Source organism: Phyllostomus discolor, chromosome 1 (genome assembly GCF_004126475.2).
Source record: "Phyllostomus discolor isolate MPI-MPIP mPhyDis1 chromosome 1, mPhyDis1.pri.v3, whole genome shotgun sequence".
NCBI lineage: Eukaryota > Metazoa > Chordata > Mammalia > Chiroptera > Phyllostomidae > Phyllostomus > Phyllostomus discolor.
This window is the reverse complement of record NC_040903.2, coordinates 216,735,310-216,759,030: the sequence shown is the minus strand read 5'-3', so window position 1 is coordinate 216,759,030 and position 23,721 is coordinate 216,735,310. Positions and strand designations below refer to the sequence as shown.

General features: G+C 65.7%; 2 protein-coding genes across 2 annotated transcripts in view; one reads left to right on the top strand and one right to left on the bottom strand.

Annotated features, from left to right (window-relative positions):
• The first annotated feature begins 10,354 nt into the window (after window positions 1-10,354).
• Window positions 10,355-13,289, top strand: ANKRD9 (ankyrin repeat domain 9). Its single transcript, XM_028507400.2, is given in 4 exon segments — window positions 10,355-10,426; window positions 10,428-10,635; window positions 12,189-12,823; window positions 12,825-13,289. Coding segments are annotated over 4 exon segments (1,269 nt in total). The 5' UTR covers window positions 10,355-10,369; the 3' UTR covers window positions 13,194-13,289.
• Window positions 13,290-19,438: 6,149 nt separating this feature from the next.
• The window catches only part of TECPR2 (tectonin beta-propeller repeat containing 2), a 52,921-nt gene continuing 48,638 nt past the window's right edge, over window positions 19,439-23,721 (bottom strand). Inside the window, 3 exon segments of the mRNA XM_028506590.2 lie at window positions 19,439-20,657; window positions 21,014-21,163; window positions 21,624-21,765. Of these exon segments, the coding sequence (XP_028362391.1) occupies window positions 20,506-20,657; window positions 21,014-21,163; window positions 21,624-21,765 (444 nt within the window). The 3' untranslated portion in view covers window positions 19,439-20,505.

Sequence of the window (23,721 nt, the reverse complement as noted above, 5' to 3'; positions counted from 1 at the left end):
GTTTGTTGGCGGTCGGGCACCCCGCAGCCTCCACGGCGCGGGTCGGGAAGGGGCAGCCCCGGCTGGGCGGCTCACCCGGTTAGAGCATCGTCCCGACACACCAAGGTTGTGGGCTCGGTATCCCGGCAGGACACCTACGACGAGCAACCAACGAATGCATCAATAAGTGCAACAATAAGTTGATCTCTCTCTCTCTCTTTCTCTGAAATCACTAAATAGAAAATAAAAAAAATATTAAAGGAGGGGAACAGAGTGACGGTCGCCCCAGGTGCACGGCATGTGGAGAGGCCCTGTACCTCGGGTGACGACCCACGCTGCTCCCAGCCGAGCTCCGGGGTGAGGACGGCGAGCCCCAACGGCAGCCACGTGGGTGAAGCCGCACCGGGCGTTTCCCCGCCAACTGGAGCTGCCCAGGAGGACTCAGCGGGGGCAGCGAGTGCCCGGCTGCTCCGGCCCCTCCGGCCCCTCCGGCCCCTCGCAGCAGAACTGTCCAGCCAGTCACAGCACGGAGGACCTGAGACATCCGCTCCGAGCCAAGCCTCTGCCGTGGGTTCGTTAGCAGCGGCCGGCAGCTGGCGCACTTGTGGGGGTCGCACTGTCTCTCAGGATGCTCTGGGCCAACTGCCGCCCCCACCGCCTTCCCCTTCCTGTCCATCACCTTGAAGGTGGGCAGTTTGCCCAATCCCCCTCCTCCTTGGGGCCAACAAGCCCCTCCCCTGCCTCTCTGCTCACCAGTGCAGTGCTCCCTCCAGTGGGCATCAGGGGCATTTAGGACTTGAGTGACGTCTGGCAGGGCGCTCCCGGCCCCCTCAAGGCCTCAGCTTCCCCCTGGAGGGGAGGGGGGCCACGGAGTGAGCGAAGCCCCCCCAGGGAGCCCCGCCCCCGCCCAGACTGCACTGAACCCTCAGTGGGCTCCGCATGGCATGTCCTGGGGCTGAGGGTCCCTGCAGCGGGAGCAGAGGGCGGGATTGGACACGGGGACACTAGGGGTGGCGCAGCAGCAGGTCACAAAGGAAGGCTAGGTTCCCTCTCGGCCCCTCCCCAGCTGTGGGCCTGTGGCCGGCTCCTCAGGCCCTTTCTCTCAGTGTCTGCGTCTGTAAAACGGACCACTGTGCTGACCTGGCCAGGGCTTGGAAACCCCATACAAGTGCCCGGGGAGGGGCCCTTGGACCTCTCGCAGGAGCAGGCCGGCAGGGTGGCCGGCATTCCGGGCCGAGGCCCCCTGGGGCAGGGAGGGCTGTACTGGGGCCTGGGCCAAGAACGGTGTGGCCCTCAGGCCCTGGGAGGGCGGAGACCGGGTTGGGGGCTTGCATCTGTCTCCGGATGGGGCAGGGGGCACAGTCGCCCCCCACTTCGAAGCCTAGGAGGCTGAAGATCCCCTTGGCCTGCTCCCCTCCAGGAGCGCGCCCTCCCCAACCTGTGCCCTGCCGGGTCTGCGGGAAGGGGGGTGCGCGCTGTCCCGGGAGCAGCCAAGTGGCAGCAGGTCTGCAGAGGGGAGGCAAGCTCGTGGCTGGTTCAGGGGGGAGAGGAAGTGGCGCGGGGCCCAGAGTGGGAACGGGGCTTCGGAAGCCACCTCAAATGTGCTCCGCTGCCCTGCAGGCTTGTCCCTGCGCGCTCGCTGGGCCGCGTGACAGACCTCAGGCTGTGAGGACGCGCGCAGCCACCAGGGGGCGGCGTCGGCCCGCGCTGGGCAACCAGCGGCTGGGGCGGGATTGGATGCCTGTTCCCATGCGGACGCGAGGCCAGACCCACACCGGCTCTGGCAGGGCCCCGCCCCTCCTCCCGGGGCCCACATTGGTGTCCGATAAAGGGACCCCTCCCTCCAAGCCCTGGACCCCACGGATCCCACAAGCTGGCCCCACCCATCTCCATACCTGCTCTGACCCCTGGCGGGGCAATTACTCCTCCCTGAACCTCAGGGTCCCCTCGTGTCACCTGGAAGTGCTTGTGAGGACCAGGATCAGGCCCAATGGCTCCGGGGTCAACGGCAGGGGGTTCCTGAGCAGCTGCCACCCTCCCCTCCTCCCACCAAAGCCCCCAAGTGGCCAGCGCCAGCTTCCACCCAGGAGCCAGATCTGTGTCCATCAGGGTCCTGCGTGGCGGGGGGCCAGGGCCTGGGCTGGGACACGGTGAGGACCCCATCCCACCCCACCCCCTCCCCGGTGTTCAAGACTCCTAGTGGCGGGACTCTGACACAGCCCGGTGATTCCTGTGCTTCCCGTGCCCTGCCCTACCTGTGCACCCTGGCTTCCGCACCTGCCCACGCTCCCCAGGCTGACCAGCCTGCCCCACCAGTTCTGACCCCACCCCCCCAGCTTGATTACCTCCTGCTCCACTTAGTCATCAGCTTTGATGCGGCACCTTCAATCATCCCCCAGGGACAGGTAGGCCCCACCCAGTGGGCTGGCCCGGGAGAAACCCTCAGGGAGGCTGGGCAAGCTGTTCAGCCAGGTGATGCTTGAAATGCGGCCATGCAGGCTGGTATCCAGGGAGAAGGGACAGCACGGGCAAGGACCTGGAGGCCCTGCGGCCAAGGCCCAGGTTCCCAGTGGACGGTGAAGGGTCCAGTCTTAAGGCAAACCAGGGGCCTGAGTCTGAGATGGGCAGCCTGCAGGGCTCTGAGCAGAGGAAGGGCCAGGCTGATGGGGGATGTGACAGGCTCCCTCAGGCTGCAGGAGGCAGGCGAGCCCAGGGCAGCCTGGACCCGGGGGACAGGCCAGAGCAGGGAGGACAGGGAGGTCAGGGTGGTGGGACGCAGAGCCTTTGGGACCTGAGGGCTCAAGGGGTGCAGTGACTCCCCCTCCGGGGCTCCCCTGCCCACTCACCTCTGGTCCTCCCTCCCAGCAGGTTCCAGGGCCTGGCTGTGGGATGAACGAGGCGCTGGCTGACCGCCTCCTTCCCGGGCTCAGGGTCGGAGGTGCCTGCCAACAGGGCCTGCCTCTCAGAAAACTGAGTTTAATCACTCAAGTGACCTCTCAAAGTGCGTCCCTTGGGAAAGCGTCACACCGCTGGAAGGGACCGCGTGAAACTCAGGGCCCCGTCCTCTCTGCTGACTCTCTCCCCGGCGGGTTAACTGCCAGAACAAGTGAGTGCGTGGCATCCCGTGGTTTTTAGACAATATGTGTGCTTCGTCTCGGTAACATTTTCATGTGGAGACTTTTTTTTCACTAAAAAAAAAAAAAAGAAAAAAGATTTTAATCCCTGGCTCATGTGGCTCAATGGATTGAGTGCCAACCTGCAAACCAAAGGTTGCAGGTTCGATTCCCAGTCAGGGCACAGGCCTGGGTTGCGGGCCAGCTCCCCAGTAGGGGGTGCACGAGAGGCAACCACACACTGATGTTTCTTTCCTCCTCTTTCTCCCTTACCCTCTCTCTAAAAATAAATAAATAAAATCTTTTTTAAAAGTAAAAAAATATTTTCTTTATTTTTAGAGGGGGAAAGGGAGGGAGAGAGGAAAACATCAATGTGTGATTGCCTCTCATGCGCCCCCTACTGGAGACCTGGCCTGCAACCCAGGCATGTGCCCTGACTGGGAATCGAACCTGCAACCTTTGGTTTGCAGGTTGGCACTCAATCCATTGAGCCACACCAGCCAGGGCTGAATTCTTTTATAAAACTTTTAAAAAGTAGGCAAATGGACAAACCCACAGTCCTGAGCATTGCACACGGAGTGTGGCACCTGGGCAAGAGCTCCCCTGGGACGAGACGCCCACAAAAGAAATGGCTAGATTTGTAGTCCGGTCAAGATGGTGGCGTAGGCAGATCCCTTTGCTCAACCACAGAAGAAGTACAACTAACACACAGAACCACCATCGCTCAGAACCGGCAGAGACTGAGCTGAATGGAATTCTGACGACCACAGGATTCAAGAAACCACATCCACCCAGACGGGTAGGAGGGGCAGACGCGGAACAGGCTGGTCCCGCACCCACGTGCGGCGGCTAACGTTCAGGAGGGCCATCTCAGGAGCAGGCGGTCCCAGCCCCCGGTCCCAGTGCCAGGAAGGTAAGTCCCCACAACTTCTGGCTGCAAAAACCAGCGGGGACTGAGTCAGTGGAAGAACCTGCTGGAGCCCCAAGCAGTTCCTCTTAAAGAACCCACACACGGACTCACCCACTCAGACTCACTCCCTCTGGGCTCTGGCGCTGGGGTGGCAGCTTGAGGGACACCAGTGGTGTGCAGGGGAGGCTGAGTGCCTGGCATCAAGGTGAGCAGAGGCCATTGTCCCTTTTCTGACCCCCCCCCCCATATCCAGCCATATTTGAGACTCCATCAGCCTGGCTAACCCTGTTTGACCTGCCTTGAAGGTCCCCAGACTCTGCCCCACCCAACTTACCAGCCCTTCCAAACTGCTTTTTCATAGGAATGGCTGGTCCTGGCTCCTGCTTCACAACATGCTAAATCAGGGTCAAACTCCTTTTCACCAGGGGCCACACTAGCCTTGAGGTTGCCTTCAAAGGGCCGAATGTAGTTTCAGGACTGTGTACATGGAACTACTCCCTAACACTTCAGTGAGAGCTCAGCGCTGCCGCCGGGTAGAAACAAGGTGCCGGGCTGGATAAAACACGGTGGAGGGCCGGGTTCGGCCCGTGAGCCATGTGTTTGCCACCTGTGTCCCAAATCCTCTCCAACAAGCAGCAGCTGGCCGCAGTGAGTCTCAAGCCCGGCACTAGCAGCAGCCAGCCTAGACTCACGGCTTGGCTTCACCTGGGAATCTCCAAGCTCAGCACAAGCAGCAGCCATCTCAGATTGCTTCATAGCCCAGGCAGGGTGACCCTGGGCAAAACACAAGTGGGGACTGACCTTGGCCTGCACCACCCAGGAAGCCCCAGGGCCAGTGCACCCAGTGGACAGCAAAAACCACTTGGGAGCACCACCACCCTGCCCCTGCACAGCTGATCCTCCATGGAATGCGGAGGTCGGTGGTCAGTGGTCACAGCCAGTCCTTGCAGCTGAGTGGCCTGGGTAAATTTCTCCCATTGATGTGCCAACAGCATTCAAGGCTCAACTACAAGAGGAAGGGGTATGCAGCCCACATAGAGGGTGCACCTCAAGTACCCAGCTTGGGTGAAAGGGGAGGCTGTGCCACTGGACCCTACAGGACACCGACCACATTAGGCCACACCACCAAGACACGGAGTCAAAGCCGCTCTACCTAACACACAGAAACAAACCCAGGGGGGGCTCCAAAACGAGGAGACAAAGGTACATGGCCCAAATGAAAGAACAGATCAAAACTCCAGAAAAAGAGCTAAACAAAATGGAGATAGCCAACCTATCAGTTGAAGAGCTCAAAACACTGGTTAGAAGAATTTTTAAGAAATTTAGTAAGTACTTCAACAGCATAAAAAAGGTCCAGTCAGAAATGAAGGATTAACTAATTGGAATAAAGAACAATTTACAGGGAATCTACAGTAGACTGGATGAAGCCGAGAGTCAATCAATGACTCGGAACATAAGGAAGCAGAAACCACCGGTCGGAACAACAAGAATAAAAGAGAATCCAAACAAATGAGGACCGTGTCAGCAGCCTCTGGGACAACTTCAAGAGGTCCAACAGTCACATCACAGGGGTGCCAGAAGGAGAGGAGGAAGAGCAAAGAATTGGAAATCGCCCTGGCTGGTGTGGCTCAGCGGACTGAGTGCCAGCCAGCCTGAGAACCAAAGAGTCGCCAGTTCGATTCCCAGTGAGGGCACAGGCCTGGGTTGTGGGCCAGGTCCCCCATAGGGGGCACGTGAGAGGCAACTGCACATGATGTTTCTCTCTCTCTCTCTCTCTCCCTCCCTTCCTCTCTAAAAAGTGAATAAATACAATCTTAAAAAAAAATAAAAAGAAATTGGAAATCTATTTTGCAACTAATGAAAGAAAACATCCCTAATTTGGTGAAGGAAATAGACATGCAAGTCCAGGAAGCACAGAGAGTCCCAAACAAGTTGGCCCCGACCAGGCCCACCCCAGACACATCATAATTAAAATGCCAAAGGTTACAGATAAAGAGGCGGGAGGGGGTGTGGAGGACGGGGTGAGAGGTGAGGGGATTAAGGAGTACAAATAGGTGGTTACAGAGTGGCCGTGGGGGTGTAAAGTACAGCACAGGCAAAGAGCTTTCCTATACTGCACCCCGCAGCCGAAGGACTCACATGCATGGCCCATGAACACGAACACTGGTGGGGGGTTGCCTGCGGGACGGGGGGGTGCTGGGTGGAGGGGGCGCAGGGGGAAAAATCAGGACACTTCTAATAGCATAATCAATAAAATGTAATTAAAGAAACTGGGGGACCCACGAGTGCACGAGCACTGTCCCCACGGCTGGGGCCTCCCCGCACCTGGCGTGGGAGGGGTGCCTGGTCCCTGCCCCCCCCCCCCCCCCCACACACACCTGGCGCCAGTCTCCCCAGGCCTGGCCCGCAGGCACAGCAAGAGCTTGGGCACCTGCTGAGTCCTTGCAAAGCCGAATGCTGTCCCGTGTCCCTTGGGCAGTGTATGAACGGCCTGTCGGCGCTCCTGGCCCACGTTCCGGCTGGTCTTTCTGTGTGGCAGGGCCCCCTACGCACTCTCAGTGTCACCCCTTTGCTCTGTGGGACGCTTTGGCTCCTAGGGTGTCCCAGCGTTCACCTACTTTTACTGTCTTCGGTCTGTGCCAGCCCCTCTAGCGGAGCCCTGAAGACCAGTTAGTTAGGCGGGTGCAGGCCGGCGGAAGAGCTGGGCGGAGGGCAGGTGAGGGCCAGGCCTGCCCTCCCAGGAGGAAGCTGCAGGGGTCAGCAGTAGACCTTGGGGGGCCAGGTGGCTTTTGTCCTGGTCCAACCTCGTAGGGGATGGGCGGGTGGGAGGATGTCCCCACCCTCTGACCTGGTCCTGCCTACTTCCCACACTGACCTTGCCCAGTCCTGCCCCTGATGGACAGGACCACCTTCCTTTTGCAATCCCCGAATACACCCGCTGATTTGACAGCCCGGAGGCTAGAGCTCAGACAGGGGGAGCTGCCCAGCCCAAGGCCCACAGCTGCTGGGTAGCCGACTGCACCCAATGCGTCTGGCGTCAGGCACGCTGCTCCCCGGCCCCGCCATCTGCTGCACCCCCACACCGACCACAGGCTCTGCGGGCCCTGCAGGGGCAGCTGGGGCTCGGGCCGGGGAGGGTCTCCGAGTGGTCCGTTAACGAACCCCTCTCTCAGGCTCTGTCCTGGACCCCTTCTCACTCGGGGATGACCTGGGATACAGACGCCATCAGAGTAGGCTTTGCAGACGCCCTCCCCCTGGGCCCTCCCCTGCGTCCAAGCCCAGCACTCTTCCCCCCAAGAAGTGCCCGCGCCCCCAGCCACACCGCCAGGTGCGGTGGGCCCCAGCCCTGCTGGCCTCCTCAAGGTCATTGCTCCAACAGGTCTTCCCTGCCTCATCAGCATTTTGTCCGTCAGTGGGCCACGTGCATGCTCACACACACACACGCACGCACACACACACACACGCACACACACACGCACACATACGAGGCTGCCCACACCTGAGGGGCAGATGCCCATGGGCCCACACGTGACACACAAACTGTGCACACAGGTGCACACCTGTGTGTCAGTCCACTCTGGCATTCTCTAGCTGCCCAGGCAGCCCTCCCCAGTGCCCGGCTCTCTCTGGAACCCAGCCCTTTCCAAAGAGGCCCCCCCCCCTGCATTCCACGACCTTTGTAAAGGGCCCCGCGACCTACAAGTAGCCACACCCTCTTGAGCCCTGCTGGTGGCCCTTGTCCCGGATGACCGCCCACTCCTTCTCGGGACACCTTGGCTTCTGGGAACCCTGTGCTCTTGGGCTTCCCGGCCCTCTCCCAGCTCCCGCCCCTCCCGCCCCTCCCGGACCCCCAGAGCCCCAGGGCCCAGCTCCGGCCTCTGAGCCTGTGCTCCTCTGTCTCTCCGTGTCCTGCTTTCCGAAGCGACCCCAGATGTTTCTCACCAGCCCCGGCTTCTCCCTCCACGTGGCTGACAGGCAACTTCACCAGCGCCCCACCCCCCCTTCACCCTTCCGGGCGCTCAGCCTGACCTGCAAGGCCTTCCGGCCTGTCCTCTCCCTCGAGCGCCCACCCCAGGCGGTCAGCATCCACACAGAGTTCAAGTGCTTCTCCTCGGCACCCTCCACACCGCGCCCGGGAAAACCTAAGTCGGCCCACAGCGCCCCTCACTCCCAGGACCTCGTGCTGACCTGCAGGGCCCTCCTGTATTCAGCCCCACCCTTCACCCCTCCCCCATCTCTCTGACCTCACTGACCAGGCCTCCCTACCTGGGCACACGCAGGTGTCCGCTTTGGTAAAATAAGCTCTCCCAGGAGAGGGGGGTGCGTGTCTTGGGTCAGGTCCCAGCAGCAGCATGCCAGGGTCAAAGGTCAAACCCACACGTATAAGGCGGAGCTAGTGAGCAGCCTCTGTCCCCTTGGGCATCAGGCCTGGGCAGGGTGGTGGTCCCCCCAAGGCCTCCTGCATCTCCCTGGGGGTCCTTCACTCCCACCCTACCCCCCTGAGGGAACCTGCGCACCTTACCCTGCACCCCCCACCCAACTGGACACAGACCCCGCCACGGACCCCACGAGCTGTGGGCAGGGAGGCCACGCACTTGCCGGGCACAGGGGACAGTCTGCACAGCGGGGGACTTCAGCAGAGACTGTGTGTGGCCCAGAGCGGCACGGACCCCAGAGGGGGAGTCTACAGGTGACCTAGGGTGAAGAGGACGAACCACCGAGAGGGAGGACTGACCGCTGCCGAGACGGGGAGTGTGGTGACGTCAGCGGCCCCCCGGGGGATGCCAGGGCCGGACAGGCACGGGCACCCTCAGATTTCTCTGCGTGTTGTCTCTCACGCGGGGCCTCGGGACCCCAGGCACTGCGCAGGACACAGCTCACTGGCTGGCCTCCGGACCCCTCCGCTCCACGTGCTCGGGGCAGACCCAAGCTCCTCACCCTGCGGGATTTCCCCCGACTGACCTCTGCCACCTCCCGCTGCCACTCCCAGACCTTTGCTCCAGCCGTGCCCTGGCCAAGGTGACCTCCCTCCCCACCTGGTCTTTCTGGCGAAGCCCATATCCACTGCAGCCTTCCAGGCGGCAGAGGACAGAGTCGACTTTTGGGAAGAGGCTTTGGGGAACCCCAGCAAGGGGGGCAAGTGGAAGGGGCGGGGAGGAGGCCACCAAGGGGTGGAGGGAGACCGTCCCGAGGGCAGCTGCATACCCTGGTACCTCCAGTGGTGCCCTGTCACCCTCATTCCACGGGTGGGCATGGACATGCCTGAGGTCCCCACTGCGGCCCTGCAGGACCAGCACCAGAGGAGCAGGGCGCTGTGGCCTTGAGCTACAGGTTGTTTGCCCGAGCCATCGCCTCCCTAGGAATGTCCCAGGGCCTGGTGCTCCTGCAGGCCAAGTGTCAACCCAAGGACCTCCATGGATCAGAGACCCCAGAACAGGACAGCCGCAAGGAAGTGTAGGGACTCAGACGCCTGGAGAGGGGAAGACACTGACGCCAAGGTGATGCAGAAACGGAGCCCGGCCTGCCAGGTAAGTGCTCCCCGCAGTCCCCAACCCGGACCTACGACCCAGTGCACCTGGTGGCTGTCGCGGGCCCTCTGAGGGAAGGTGTGGGCCTGCGAGGCCACAGTGCGCGGCGGTGATGCAGGCCTTGGGGCGGGGCTATCTGGTTGGGTCTCAGGGTAACCTCTGATTTGTCCAGGCGGCGCCCAAACTTTGTACCCCTTGTGGGGAGGCTGGGGCCCATCCCACCACCAATGGCTGCTCCTCATTTGGAGGGCACCTTCCTGAGCCCCGATTTCCGGGCAGGTGAACGGGGTGTCACGATTTCCAGCACCCATGTGACACGTGGAAACGAAGTGAAAGCAGGCCCCCTCGGCACAGACTGCATACAGCTGGCGCTCATAACTTGCGGCCTGTAGCCATTCATCCATTCCCTAAGCTCCTGTGTGCCTATCCAGCGGGACGGAACGCGGGTCAGGGCCCTTAGGGGTCACAGCTCCGTGTACAGGCTGTTTTCCCCAAGGTCACCGACGGTCAATGCAAAGGGGACCTGGAATACGACTCGGGGTGACAAGGAGAGGCCTGGCCCGCGGACCCGGGGCGCCTATGAGCGCGCCCAGACGCTCACCCAGCGGCGGCGCGGCTGGCGGGGGTCCGACGCGCTCCCCGGCCCGGGCCGCCCGCCACCCGGAGCCTCTCCTCGCCGCCGCCAGCGTTTCCGGAAGCCCCGCCCCCCCCAGCGCGCCCTCAAGTTTCTCCTAACTTTTCCGCGGGTCCGGCTGGGCGCCCCGCCCTCCGGCCGGTGACGTAACAATGGTGCAGCACCGCGACCAATGGGCGGTGTCGGGGGCCGGCAGCGCGGGCCAATGGCGGTAGCGGACCGTCCCGCGGTCCTGCCCGGCCGGGGCCGCACTGCGCCGCCCGCCGCCCGCCCGCCGCCGGCGCCCGCACCGCCGCCCAGCGATCTGCTTGCGGCGGTTCAGAGCGCGGCTGCGGCGGGCGCGGGCGGCGGCGGCTCCTCCCCGTCAGTCCTGGGACCTTCGCCTCCGCGCCTCCCCGCGGAGGGACAGCGCGCGCCTCCGCCCGCAGCGGGGGCGGGGACGTCAGACCCTCGGCCCCACCGCCCCCCACGGTGAGTCCCCCGCACCTGGCTCTCCGCCCCAGCCCGGGGCGCTCTCCCCTGGCCGCCGCCCCCCTCACGCCCCCTGGGCACGCGCACCCGCAGATGCAGCCCTCGCTGCGCTCACTGCCGGCCCACAGAAACGCTGGCCTCGCTCCCGGCGACCCGGGGTCCCCCGTGCCTCCGGGAGGGGATCGGGAGGAGCGGCTCGGCGGCCCGGGACGCGCCACCCAGCCCTCGCCAGCCCAACCCCCCCCCGTCACCCAGCCGCGGCCGTGACTCAGTGCCCAGTGACGTGGGGCGGCCCAACTTTACGTAACCCGCCCGGCGCCCCACGATGTCCACACTGGGTACACCTGGGGCGCGGAGGCCCAGGCGTGGCGGGCTGTTCCAGTCCCGGCACTCCCCAAAAGGGCGCTGTGCCTGCAGCCCGCGCCCACCGCGCCCACCTCTGTAACTTAGTCACCCAGACCCTTTGTGTCCGGGGACTTGGCCTCGAGAGAAAGCAGAGGGTACCTGGGGCCATGGTCCGAGGCCAGGGCTCAGGCTGAGGGCAAGGTCTGGGCTCCCTGTGGGTTGGGACACCGCAAGTGTGGAATGAGTCCAAAATGGGCGGCAGGAGATCCGGGTTGTAGGCCTGGCTCCACCCGGACTGGTGACTGGTCTCGGACAAGCTTGTCCCTCGCTGGAAAGTGGGGTGACGGGCCTGCTTCGTCCAGGGGTGGGCAAGGTCGGGAGCCGTGGGCGACTCAGGACCTGCAGGCCGTGGTGTGCCGCACACCAGCCTCCTCCCAGGAGCTGCAGCGATGTGGGCACCATGTAAACACCCCACTTGGGGGAAGGCCGGAGTCCCATCTCCACCCCCCGACGCACCCTGCTGGGGTCACAGCCTGCACCCCCCTTCTTTCTTACAGATGGAGAAGCTGAGGCCCCGGGAAGGGTAGGCTCACGACTGAGAACTAGGTGAGCTCCGAGCAGGAACCAGATGCCTGTGAGGCTAGAGTTCTGCCTCGGTCCTGCCTTGGGGGGAGACTCTAGGGGTCCCCACCCGTGGTCGGGGGTCAGACAACAGGGTCAAGGTTAGGTAGGGCTGGGAACGGTATTTGTTGTGCAGAAAGGATTGAGCTCAGCGTGAGAGAGAGACGTGGGTGCAGTGTTCCTACCCCCTACCTGCCCTTTCCTCTAGTTGGGGTTGGGCGTGCCGGCCCAGGTGGGAGCAGGACCTCCTCCCCTGCTCTCTGGCTGGAGGGGTGTGGCCTCGTCGGTGGGTGGGGCTGGTTTGGGCTGTGGGGGAGTCTGGGAAGGGCCTGTCCAGAGAAGATGCCAGCGCAGCAAGAGCAAGGGTGTGGGAGGCGGTTCAGGGTCCGGGAGAGAAGGCCGCTGTGAGGGGTGACGGCAAGGGCCGGTCCGCAGCTGGAAGTAAGTACACGGTCCCCGTGCACAGGGCCCTGTGAGGGAGGGCCAGGAATCCCCTCTAAGGCCCCGGGGTTTCCCCCATTGAGCCCAGTGGTGGGGTCAGGGCCCAGACGCCTCACCAGCCTCACCACGGTCCCCTCCGCCTGTAGGTGGTGGGCCGCAGCGCCCATGCCGTGAGGCCGGGAGTCGCCCCTCTGCCAGCATGCCGTGGGACGCTCAGCGGCCCGGGGGCGGTGCGATCGGTGGGCCCCAAGGCGGCAGCGCAGCGCGCTCCCGGGCGCAGAAGCAGTGCCGGAAGTCCTCGTTCGCCTTCTACCAAGCAGTGCGCGACCTGCTACCCGTGTGGCTGCTGGAGGACATGCGCGCCAGCGAGGCCTTTCACTGGGACGAGCGCGGGCGCGCCACCGCCTACTCGCCGTCAGAGGCGCTGCTCTACGCGCTCGTCCACGACCACCAGGCCTATGCGCACTATCTGCTGGCCACGTACCCAAGGCGCGCGCTGGCCCTGCCCAGCGCCGGCTTCCGGTGCTGTGCTACGCCGGGGCCACACGTGGCGCTGGCGGTGCGCTACAACCGCATAGGCATTCTGCGCCGCATCCTGCGCACCGTGCGTGACTTTCCGGCAGAGGAGCGCACACGCCTGCTTGACCGACGTGGCTGCAGCCGTGTGGAGGGCGGCGGCACGTCCCTGCACGTGGCCTGTGAACTGGCACGCGCGGAGTGCCTCTTCCTGCTGCTTGGCCACGGCGCATCGCCAGCTCTGCGCGATGGCGGCGGCCTCACAACCGCTGGAGCTGCTGCTGCGCCGGCTGGATCTTGACTCGGGGGCCACAGCTGCCCCTGGGGATGTACCCGCTGTACCTGGGGAGCCACGCCAGTGCCGCCTGCTGCTGCTCGACTTGCTGGTGCTGTATGCGCCTGAAGGCACCACCGGCCCGACCCGCCGCGAGCTGCTGGGTGACCGGCCACGCTGGCAGCGGCTGCTGGGCGAAGACAAGTTCCAGTGGCTAGCAGGCCTGGCGCCGCCCTCACTTTTCGTGCGCGCCATGCAGGTGCTGGTTGCGTCCATCTCGCCCTGCCGCTTCCCCGAGGCCCTGGATGAGTTGCAGCTGCCGCCCTTCCTGCAGCCGCTGGACCTCACGGGCAAAGGCTAGCCCACGGGGCACCCTGAGCACTGGATTTTTGGAGAATACTATTTTTCAGAGCGTTGTACCTAGCACTTTACATATATTGATCTCTGTATATTGGAATCTCTTCGTCTGTTGCGTGCATGGAGGGCGGGGCCAGGGCGGTCAGGTGGGCCCCGGCTGGAGGATCCCTGGGTCTGGCTGGGCCCCGTGCTCTACCTCCCTGTGCAGAGCAGGGTTGAGGGGTCCCGTGGCTCCCAAGAGCCAGGCCTTGACCTCAGCTTCCTTCCCAGTTAGAGGAAGGAGTGGGGCGGGTGCAGGGGTGTGGACTGACGTGTCTAAGCAGGACCCCCAGCAGTGCCGAGGCATGAAGGCCAAGAGCGCCCCCTCAGGTCTAGGGGGCCGTTGAGGCCATCATAGCGGCAGGCCTTGAGGCCGCTGTGGCCCCTGGCCGGTAGGGGGCAGAAGGCTGCTGTGCTGCGGGGGCCGGCGTGGTCGTGGCTAGGCCTCGGGCTCTCCTGTCCTGCACTGGTGCCTGCCCTCCTTGGGTGTCGGTGTGACTGTCTCCGCCAAAGCTAGTCTACCCAGGCCTGGCCACCCCGTCACCCCCTTTGCTGTCTCCTGAGAACGAGCAGGCACCTAGCCCAGGGGCCCCAGGCCGCAGCTGCGCGCCCCCTCAGCTGGGGATAGATGGGCCTTAGGCCTGCCCTCAGTGCCCCGCCCTGGTCCTGCCCCCCGTGGGTGTCAGAGAGTGCTCATGGGTGGTGGGTGGTGAGTCACCTTGTGGGAAGCCCTCTTGCCCAGCCAGCAGAGCCGGTTTCTGCAGGAAGGTTCTGAAGGTGGAGACTGGTTAGCAGGCACATCGTGACCCTGTGGGGTCGAGGGACCCTGGTCGAGCAGCAGGGTCTGTGCCCGAGGAGCCTGGGGGCCGGGGACAGCGGCCAGGCTGCCCCGCCCGGGCGTTCCACTGGGCTGTGAAACCCAACCCGTGACCACAGGGGCTGGAGGCCACGATGTCCTGCCAGGAGCAGGGAGCTAAAGGTCTGGGTGGTGAAGAGTGACTAGCCTGGCCGGGGTGCCCACTGCCCACCCCGCCCCCAGTGTCCCCGAGGGAGCATGCACCAAGGGCTCTGGGCGGTGACCCATAGGCAGGAGAGCACAGAGGGGCCTGGGTGGCAGGAAGGCCTTGCCTGGGGGAGGCCTGGTTCTGGCCTGCACCTGCCGCCTACTCTCAGGGTGACCTGGAACAAACCCTTATCTGGGGCTTCTGTGTCCCCGTGTTTTCAAAGGGGTTGGACCATTTCCAAGCTCCCTGCCTGCCTTGAAATGGCCGTGACCCGAGTCCCTGGGAGGTGTGGGGCGGTGGGTGCACAGCCCAGGGGCTGACCCTAGATTCCAAGTGGGAGTGAGGGGCCCTCCCCTCCTGCATGCAGTGTGTCCTGGGCCAGCCAAATCGCTTCTCTGAGCTGTGGCTTTGGGGGCAATGGACACTCACATCTCCCAGCTCAAAACTTGGGGCATCCAGAGCCGCTGAGTCTTCTGAGAGGTCCCAGGCCCTCCCAGCCAGGGGTGCCCTTGTGGGTGGGGGCTCCTTTGCTTTGGAGGAGACAGGGAGTGCCCAGAGCCTCAGGTCCCAGTGGCTGCAGAGGCAGGGCCTGGGGAGGTGCTGGGGAGCCCTTGGAGCCCTGCCGCCGGCGCCTGGCGGAGGACCTGGGCCTGCAGACGGCTCATGTCTCCCCAGCCCCAGCCCTGCCCTGCCCGGCTGGCCCGGGGCCCAGGACCAGGTCCTGTTCCACTTCCCCTCTGGGCCTACAGCTGCCCCTTTGGTGACAACCTCCTCTGAGCTCCCCAGGCTGGGGACAGGGTGACGCTGGGGTTGGGGAGCTGCCCGGCCTGGAAGGGGGACAGGACACCTATTGTCAGGCAAGCAGGAGGTAGTGCTCGGGCTGGTTCCAGTAAAAGAAATTGCCGGTGCCATAGAAATGGGGAAGGTCAGGACCGAAGAGGGGTGGTTTGGACGGGGGGCGAGCGGGGGTCTGCACCATCATCCACTGGTCAACCTTGGGGCCATCGGAGGACCCCTTGGAGGGGAGAGAGGGCAGGGGGCTGGCAGTGGGGACATTAGCCCTTGACGCCCTCGCTGGGGAGGGTGGGACGGGGCGGGGGAGGCTACAGGAGTCTGCACTGCTGAGGGCTGCAGGGAAGACAGGGCTGGGGGACAGGGCCAGGCCGACGTCACGGCCCGGTGACAGCCGAGCAGGGCCTGACGCCTGGCGGGGCTCCCACTGGGCCTCTCTGGGGACTGGTGCCCGGCTCGGTGAGCAAGAGGTGCGGGGCGGATAAGAGTTATCTGGTGGCCGCTGCTGGCCCAGGGAGGGAGGTGGGCCCTGGCTGGCCTTATCAGACTCCTGCGCCCTCCGGCTCCAGGAAGGGCAGCCAGCGTGGTCACCCTGGCGACCAGCATGGAGAACTGGGGATGCTGGAGCCGGCCAGGCCCAGCCCAGGGGCCCTTGGCAGACACCAGCTCAGGTCCTGGCCACTGGCAGGCAGCCTGGATGGCTTCGCAAAGGCCCCGCCCACAACAGGCCCACTTTTCTCTGTGGTGAAGGGCACGGGTTCCTCCGGTTTCTCAAAGGGAAATGACAGTGGCCTGTACCGGCCACCCCACGCCCACCCGGAGGCCCACGAGCCCCACCGTGCTAGGGCTTGGGCCAGAATCCGTACCCTAGACACCTACTGGTATCGTGATCTCATTCCCAGAGCTCAAAAGGGACACCACAGGACACTGCGTGCTGTCGCGGCGGCCTGGGGGGTGGGCGGCCAGGAGGGCAGGGGGCAAGGCTCCTGGCTGCCCCTCCTTCGGTCCTGGTGAGGACCCTGTGCCCGGCCTCGCGGTGCCAACTTTACAGGACAGCCTCACTCCGGGGTCACCTCGGTTTTCCTGCCCTGATCCCCCCCCTTCCTTCACTCACTTTCCAGTCTCCTGTTGAGAGCAGGTTCCGGGCTGCCCCGAGTCGAATGCAGAGCCAGGCGGCTTCCTGGGCCTCGGGAAGAGGCGACGGCCACCAGAGGAGGCCTCCCCGCGTTTGGGCCCGTTTCGGGAGGGGAGAGGGACGGTGACCCGGCCGCCCCGCAGTGGCTGGGTCTGGCCACACTTTAAAACGGAGGCGGCAGCTGACGCGTGACAAATGCACAGACGTTGCGTGTGTAGTTTGAGGGGTTATGACAAATGTGTGCACGAGAGTGGCCACCAGCCCCATCGAGACAGAGGTGAAGAGGGAGACTTCTGCCCTCGGGGGTGTTACGGAGAATTCCGCGTACTGACCCCGTGGCCCGAGCGGCGCCCTCGGGCTGCGCAGAGGCCCCAAGCGGAGCACGCGGCTCCTGCCCCGCCGCAGGCCCCGCCCGCCACCCCGCACGCCCTGCCCGCACTCCGGTGCGTTTTCTCCCCGATTTCCTGCGCACACACAGACATGTATTTTCCTCCGCGCGGCTTTCACATCCACGAGGTCACTAAACAACTCGGCGCCTTTACACGTGCTGTCGTGTGCGCATCACCGTGTGGTGAAACACGCCGTGAACACGGTTTTTAAGAAGCTTCTAGTTGTTCTGTGATACCTGACACAGCTAGTGTCGTACCAGAGAGCTGATGTTAGGGAGAGCCGAGCTTTTAAAATGCAAATTTTATTTTTGGAATAAATAATGCATTTACGTGGCTCAAAATTCACAAGATAAAAAAGTACGTACTCCAGGCAACCCGTGTGACCGGCCGCTCGTGCGGTGAACGCGCTTCTTTCTGCGCCGCCTGCGCCCGGGACCCCGAACCGTCACGGCCACACCCTCCACTCCCGTCTCCACGGTCGCCTCCGGAACCGGAGCCGCGCCATCACCGCCACCCGGGAAAGCCCGCCCTCCTGCCCTGGAGCCTGGGGGCAGACCGCCCAGCCGTGGTCGGGGAGCGCGGCGCGGCCACTCCACGCCCCCAAGGTCAGCCTCCACGGTTCCCGAGGAGAAACGAGTTGCGCGACGTCCTCGAAGGCAGGTGTCGGGGGCGCAGCGCGTGGGTTGGAAGGTTTCGCTGCTACGGGACCCCCAGGGCTCCCCCAGGACGGTGCCAGGCGGGGTCCCCGCCCACCGCCCGGGACCCCGCCGCAGCTGCACCCGGTCCATCCGCGTCTGAGGCTCTTCCGGCGCGGACCAACACGAACCGGTGCCGCGGGCACGCGCAAGGTCACCTCCCGTTCGGGGCGGGGTTTCCCCTCCCGGCTGTGTGCGCGGTGTGTAACCCACGGCATTCTGACGCCGAACAAAAACCTGCCGCCCTCCGGCTCTTCCCACCACCCTCCGGCCTTCCCCACCGCGTTCGTCCGGTGCAGAAAGCCCCGCCACCCGGAAATCCGGCAGCGCCTCCCCTCGGCCTCAGATCCCCAGCCTGTCGGATGTCTGTGTGCCGGTGACTGAGCTGCGGACCCGGGCCCTGGGGTCACACTCCCGGCCCCCACCTCCGACGCTGCCCACATCACACGGCCTCCCCCGGCCCGGCCCGGCTGCCCGGTGTCACCCCTCCCCTGGGACCTCGAGAGTGCCGTGCAGCACGGGTTGGAGCTCCAGGACGGGCTCCGGCCCCGGGGCTCCCTGCACCACCCCACGCGGGGTCCTGGGCTCTGAGTCTCCACAGGGCAAAGGGCATGGACCCCGGGGCCCCGGGTGAGGACAGGAGGCTGTGTGTGAGTGCCCAGCAGCACGTCCCCCACCACCGGGCGGCATCGGTGGGACAGACACCATGTTCAGAGTCCCTCCCTGCCTGCCCCCCACGTAAAAGTCCCCGTGGGGACTCGGACAGGCCCGGTTAAACCCCTACATCCCTTGGGAAACGGCCGGTGTCTCTCGGGGAATCGACTCCTCCAGTGGGGTGTCGGGCATCCTTCCTAGACTCAGATTCAGGCCTTCCTGGACGTCTTCTGGAAAGCTTGGCCATTCCTTTAAATTGTTTTTCTTTTTAATTGACTTTGAGGCAGAAACATTGGTTTTCCACCCACGCACTCACTGGTTGACTCTCGTATGTGCCCCGACTGGGGATCGAACCGCAACCTTGGTGCATCGGGACGACACTCCAAACAGCTGAGCTGCCCTGCCAGGGCGGGGCGGGGCCCCCTCCCGACCTGAGTGTGACATTTCCTACTCGGCTGTTCCTGGGGACAGTTGTCCTGCTGTCACAGATGGCATCTTCCCCCGAATGCTGGGTTTCAGAGGGCATGCCTGACACGTGGTTTTGTTTCTTGGAGGGCCCCTGGGGTTTGAACCCCTCCAAAGCCTGTCGGCAGTGGCCCAGCCTCAGCGGGCCCCAGGAGGGAAATGGCTCTGGTCTCCGCCTCAGGACTGACCAGGGTGGACACCGGCCCCCGGGGTGACCCTGGCTGCAGGACTGCCCCCTTGGGCAGACCGGGGCCTGTGCAAGCGTGGAGCGGGTCACGTGATCGCACGCACTGCACGTTCCAGGCAGTGGGCCTGGTCGGCAGGTCCTTCCCAGACGGGCGGGCACGTCGGCCTCCAGGAGTGCCCTCGGGGGGCACCTGGTCAGGGCTCGGAACAGTCTAGTTTCTCGCACTGTCTCACAGCACAACTCAAAATTAAAACCACCCCTGGCTGGTGGGGCTCAGGGGACTGAGCGCCGGCCTGCGAATCAAGGGGTCGCCAGTTCAATTCCCAGTCGGGGCACGTGCCTGGGTTGTGGGCCAGGTTTCCAGTGGGGGGTGTGCGAGAGGCAACCACACATTGATGTCTCTCTCCCTCCCTTCCCCCTTCTGTAAAATTAAATAAAGTCTTTTTAAAAAACCAGAAAGAAAACCGTACACAGCACGGGAGGGAGCTGACAGTGGTTTAGCCGCATCGAGCCGGACACGGAGGCCCCAGTGGGCTGGGGAGGCCCCGTGCCAAGGGGTGGGCTGGGCATGCCACCTGCAGCCAACGAGCCACAGTCACCGGGGGCCTCTGCTGTCCCCAGACCAAGAGAGGAGGGTCTGCCAAAGGGAAGCGTGTGGCCAGGTCTGGGGCCAGCATCTCGCCCTCCCTTAGCAGCCCTGGAAGGCCCTGTCTTCAGGTGGCTGGTCCGTCACCGCCTGGCGCCTGCGGCCCAGGGGCTGACACCCCCGTTGGCTGAGGGAAGCAGCGGCCTCGCAGGGCTGGGCCCCAGGCGGGCCGCGAGACTGCGCATAGCGGCTTCCACGAGGGGCAGGGGCTCGGGTGGGGGACGCGGGCGAGGTGCAGGCTGCAGCAGGCGCAGCTCCAACCTTGGGGGGCGGGGGGGGGGGTCTACCCAAGTGCCCGCTCTCGGTGCCAGGCTGCCAGTGGCAGTCCTGTGACTGCCCCGCGAGTGGAGGACAGGCAGGTGATGCCCCACCCCCCCTGTCTGGGAAGGTGCAGCTGAGGACGGTGCAGGCTCAGGACAGACGGGGCGGGGGGGGAACGAAAGGCCCCCCGCCGGCTTCAGAAAACACATCTCTCCTACTCCTGTAACATCGGGTTTCTAATGAGGTATCTGACGCAGTCTGTACCACGCTGAAGGGAGAAAGGCAACGGTTAGTAGATTCACCCTCTAAGGACGCCCCTGGTCTCCGCGATGCCCACCGGTCACACACCACACCGCCCCACGGGCACGCCTCCGTCCGCCAGCACGGCCACACGCCCCCATGTCGGCTTCCTGCCGTCCCTGCCAGGGGACGTGCCTGCACGCCCGGGCCCGTGTCGCCCACCGGCCTGTGTGTGGTGGCGGAAGGGCGCTCCCGGCGGCAAGTGTGCCTGGCCTGGGCGTGCCGTGGCGCGTGCGGCGTGGTCCCCTTCCTGGCACGCCCGGCACCCGCCTCTCAAGCACGGCCTGGGGGCCCCGGGGGCGCCCAGCACGGAATGTGTGTGGACCTGTGTCCCTCGCAGGAGCAGTGGGCTGTCTCGGGGACACAGGCAGTGGCGGCAGAGCCCTGCCCTGGCGGACTCATGCTGCCCACGGGCGGCTGGCCACACGGTCCCACAGTGGGAGTGGGCGTGGTCAGCGAGGGGAATGTGGGGGCAGCACAGGGGCCACTGCAGCGGGCGCTCAGAGACGGCGGCCGCTCAGGGCTCAGAGGCGCTGCTGCTGCAGCCACGACTGTGACCGCCCGGCCGAGGCCGCGGGTGCTCAACAAGCTGGACGCGAACACGGATGAGAGTGAGTGTGGGCGCCCGCTGAGGCCGGACGTGTCTGGGCCGGAGCCGACGGGGCGTGTCCGAGAGAGAGCTGTGCCCGAGAGAGAGCTGTGCCCGTGCTGCCACCTCCCTCCCGGCCGGCTCTGCCGCAGCCGCGCCTTCAGATGACCTCCCACTCGTCCTCCAGGTCCTCGGGGTGCGCGGCGGCGGCCGGGCTGCGCTGGGCGCTGGGCGAGTGGCTGAAAGTCCTCGTCAGCCGCTGGAGGAGGTAGCCAGGGGGGCCAACTGCCCACAGCTCGTCTGATGAGGTCACTGCAGGGACAGGGACACACCCTGGTCAGCCACCCTGCCCGGGGGAAGGGCGCGGATGGGGCCCGGCGCCGGTCCTCATCCAGACGTGGCACCTCCCGGCTGCGGGGCCTGGACACCCCACCCCGCCCCGCGCCCCGGCGTCCTCAGCTTTAAAGCGGGCGGTGCCGTGCCCTGCTGCCTCCCTGGGAGACCCTGACGGCCCCGGTGCCCGGCCCCTCCCTCAGGTGTGACCCTGGGCGGGCTGCTGCAGGGAGGCCGAGTCCGTCGGGGCAGTGGCCTGGGCCAGCACCGTGGACGTGGCCCCGGGAGCCTGAGAGCCCCTTGGAGCCCCGCGCGGCCCGGAGCCCGGCACCTGCCTGTGAGACACGTCGCGCTCCCGGGGACCTTCTTCCAGTAGTCTCCGGCGGGGTTTTTGTCGGTGACGCCGTAGCGCCGGGCGAGGTCGCCATTGGGGCAGCGGGCCCACACGGTCCGGCTGCTGAGCGCCAGCTGGCAGGCCTGCAGCCCTGAGGACGGAAGGGCCTCCGTCTGCTCCGAGACCCTGGCGGCAGCGGGCCGCCCGCCCCCTCCCCAGAGCCTGTGCCCGCCAGCCAGCGTGCCCCGTGGTGACAGGGTCCCGCCCAGGGCCGTCCCGCAGGGCACCCCAGGGAAGGTGCCCAGTGGCAGGGCTGGCGCAGCTGCCGAGAGCCCGGGGCTGCGGGGCAGAGGGCCCAGGTGGTGCAGGGGCAGCCGCGGCGCGCTTCCTTGGAGCGCCTGCTGGGCCTGCGCGTGGCGCGGGGTCGGGCTGCACCCCCGGGGCCACTGCCGCACCGGTGACCCTTTCAGCCACGCGCATCACAGTGGCATCGTGGGAGGCGGCGGGGGGAGGGGGGAGAGAAGACCACGCCTCCCTGGCTGCCCAGCTGGGCAGACGAGGGCCCCTGAGCCGCCCGCGAGGGGCGGTGCCGCGTGCTCGCGCGCCTCTACCTGGCACGTGCTCCCAGTCGGTGCCCACCGGCATCTCCTCGGTGATGCCCACGCGGACGTGCACGTTGCACCTGCTGTCCAGCGCCCACAGCATCTGGTCGTTGGGGCTGCAGTGGACGCTGACCAAGGTGAGCCCTGCGGGCTGGCAGTGGGCGAGAAGGGGAGGTGGGCGGGTTACTGTAAACAGAGCGAGGTCAAGCGCTGTGCAGAGGGAGGTCGGGGGCGGGGCGGGGGCTCCAGAGACTCTCAGCACCGGCGGCTTGTGGGCGGCCAGCCTGCGACCCCCGCCCGCCCACGCCTCCCCCGTCCCCCACCACCCGCTCGCCCGCCAGCAGGCGCTCGGGCATCCGCTCTGCGCCCAGCACGGCGCCTGGGGTCAGCGGCCCGGTTCCTTGGCTCCTGGGATGTAAAGTCTGCTGCGGGGCAGGCAGGCCCCTGCTCAGGCGGTCACGCACAGGCACACACGGGCGCACACGGGGCTGCTGCTGGCACATTAACGGGGCATCACACCCCGAGGCCAGGGAAGCTGCCTTGGATCCCACGGCCACACCGAGAATGCAGGACGGCCGGGAACGGCCGGGAGAGAGGGAGGGATGTGCCGGGGGGCGCGGGGGGAGCACGGCTGCCAAGCAGCAGCAGGGCACATGGTGGCCCGCGTGGGTGGGGGGCTCCGAACCAGGGACGGCCCCTCGGGAGGCTGCGGAGGGCCTGCGGGGCCGGGGCACGGAGACGGGGGGCTCAGAGGGGGTCTGGAAGGGCGCCTGGGGGCGGTGGTCCGAGGTGGGAACAGGACGCACGTGCGGGGGGCTTCCGGCCGGACCGGGGACCGGCTGCGGGGCAGGAGGGGCGGCGTGGAGAAGACCCGGCAGGGGTGGCGGGGTGGCGAAGGGCTCCACCGCCACCGCTGGGCCTCTGCCCCCTGTCGGGTCCCCCGAGCCCTGGACGCGCCCCGGGAATGTCACCTCACAAACGTCCCCCGGGACACGCCCCAGCGACCTCGCTCCAGCAGCAAGCAGGGCAGAAGGGGGCTCCTGTGCAGGCCGCCCGGCGCGAGCACGGGCCGCTCCGAGCGAGAAGCTGGCTCTCGCCGAACCCCAAGTCCCCCGAGGAAGACGGGCCGAGCGGTTCCCGATCTCGGGGTCCTGGGACTCTCGCTGGCCTGTCAGAGCGGCACGTTCGGGGGCCGGGCCCAGCCCTGGTGCACCCGACTGCGGGGGGGTGGGGCCCCGACACGGCCCTTAGACCCGCACCCAGTGTCCTGACTCTGGCGGGCTGCCCCTGCGGACACGCGCCCTCCCCTCCGTGAAGAAGCAGGCGGGGGGCCCACGAGGCGGGCCCCACATCTGAGCGCGGTCACGCTGACTGAAGAAGCCACAGCTGAGCCTCACACTCGTGTGGGACCACAGGGGCCCCGAGCGCCACAACAGTCCTGACGAAGAACAAACGTGAAGACTCACACTCCCTGATTTCAGGCGGTTTTGAAGCTGCGGTAACCGAGCGGCGAGGCCCCGGACTGAAGACCCACGTGGAAGTCCTCGGGGCGGGACAGGGCGTCCAGACAGGAGCCCGCCCAGCTGCACGGTGTCTGACACGTTGCCGAGACCGTGCCGGGAGCAGGGGGCAGTCCGCCCACCGGCGGTGCCGCGGCACCTGCACGCCCACCCCCAGAGTCCGAGGCTGGACCCTCGCCCCTGCCGTGCCCAAGGTGACCGACCCGCCATCATGGGACAAAGACGACTGCAAGAGCGGGACCCAACAACGCTGTCTTAGACGTGGCCCCCAGACACACGCAACGCAGAGAAAGAGGCACTCTGAACCTCACCCAAAGGGTGACTTCCTCCCCGAACGGTCACGGCAGAGGGAGGGCAGAGACGGCCCGTGGACTGGGAGGGCGCGTTTCCAGGCCCTGCACCTAAGGAGTGGGGCGCCCGAGTAAACGAGGACCTTCCGACCCCGGCCACCGGACTGTTAAGACAGCGACGGACTGGGGACACAGCTCTCCGAAGACGCGCCAGTGCCGACAGGCACAGGAGGAGGTGCCGGGCGCTGGCCGCTCCTCAGCCACTAGGAAGCGCACCCCAGAACCACGGGGCAGCAC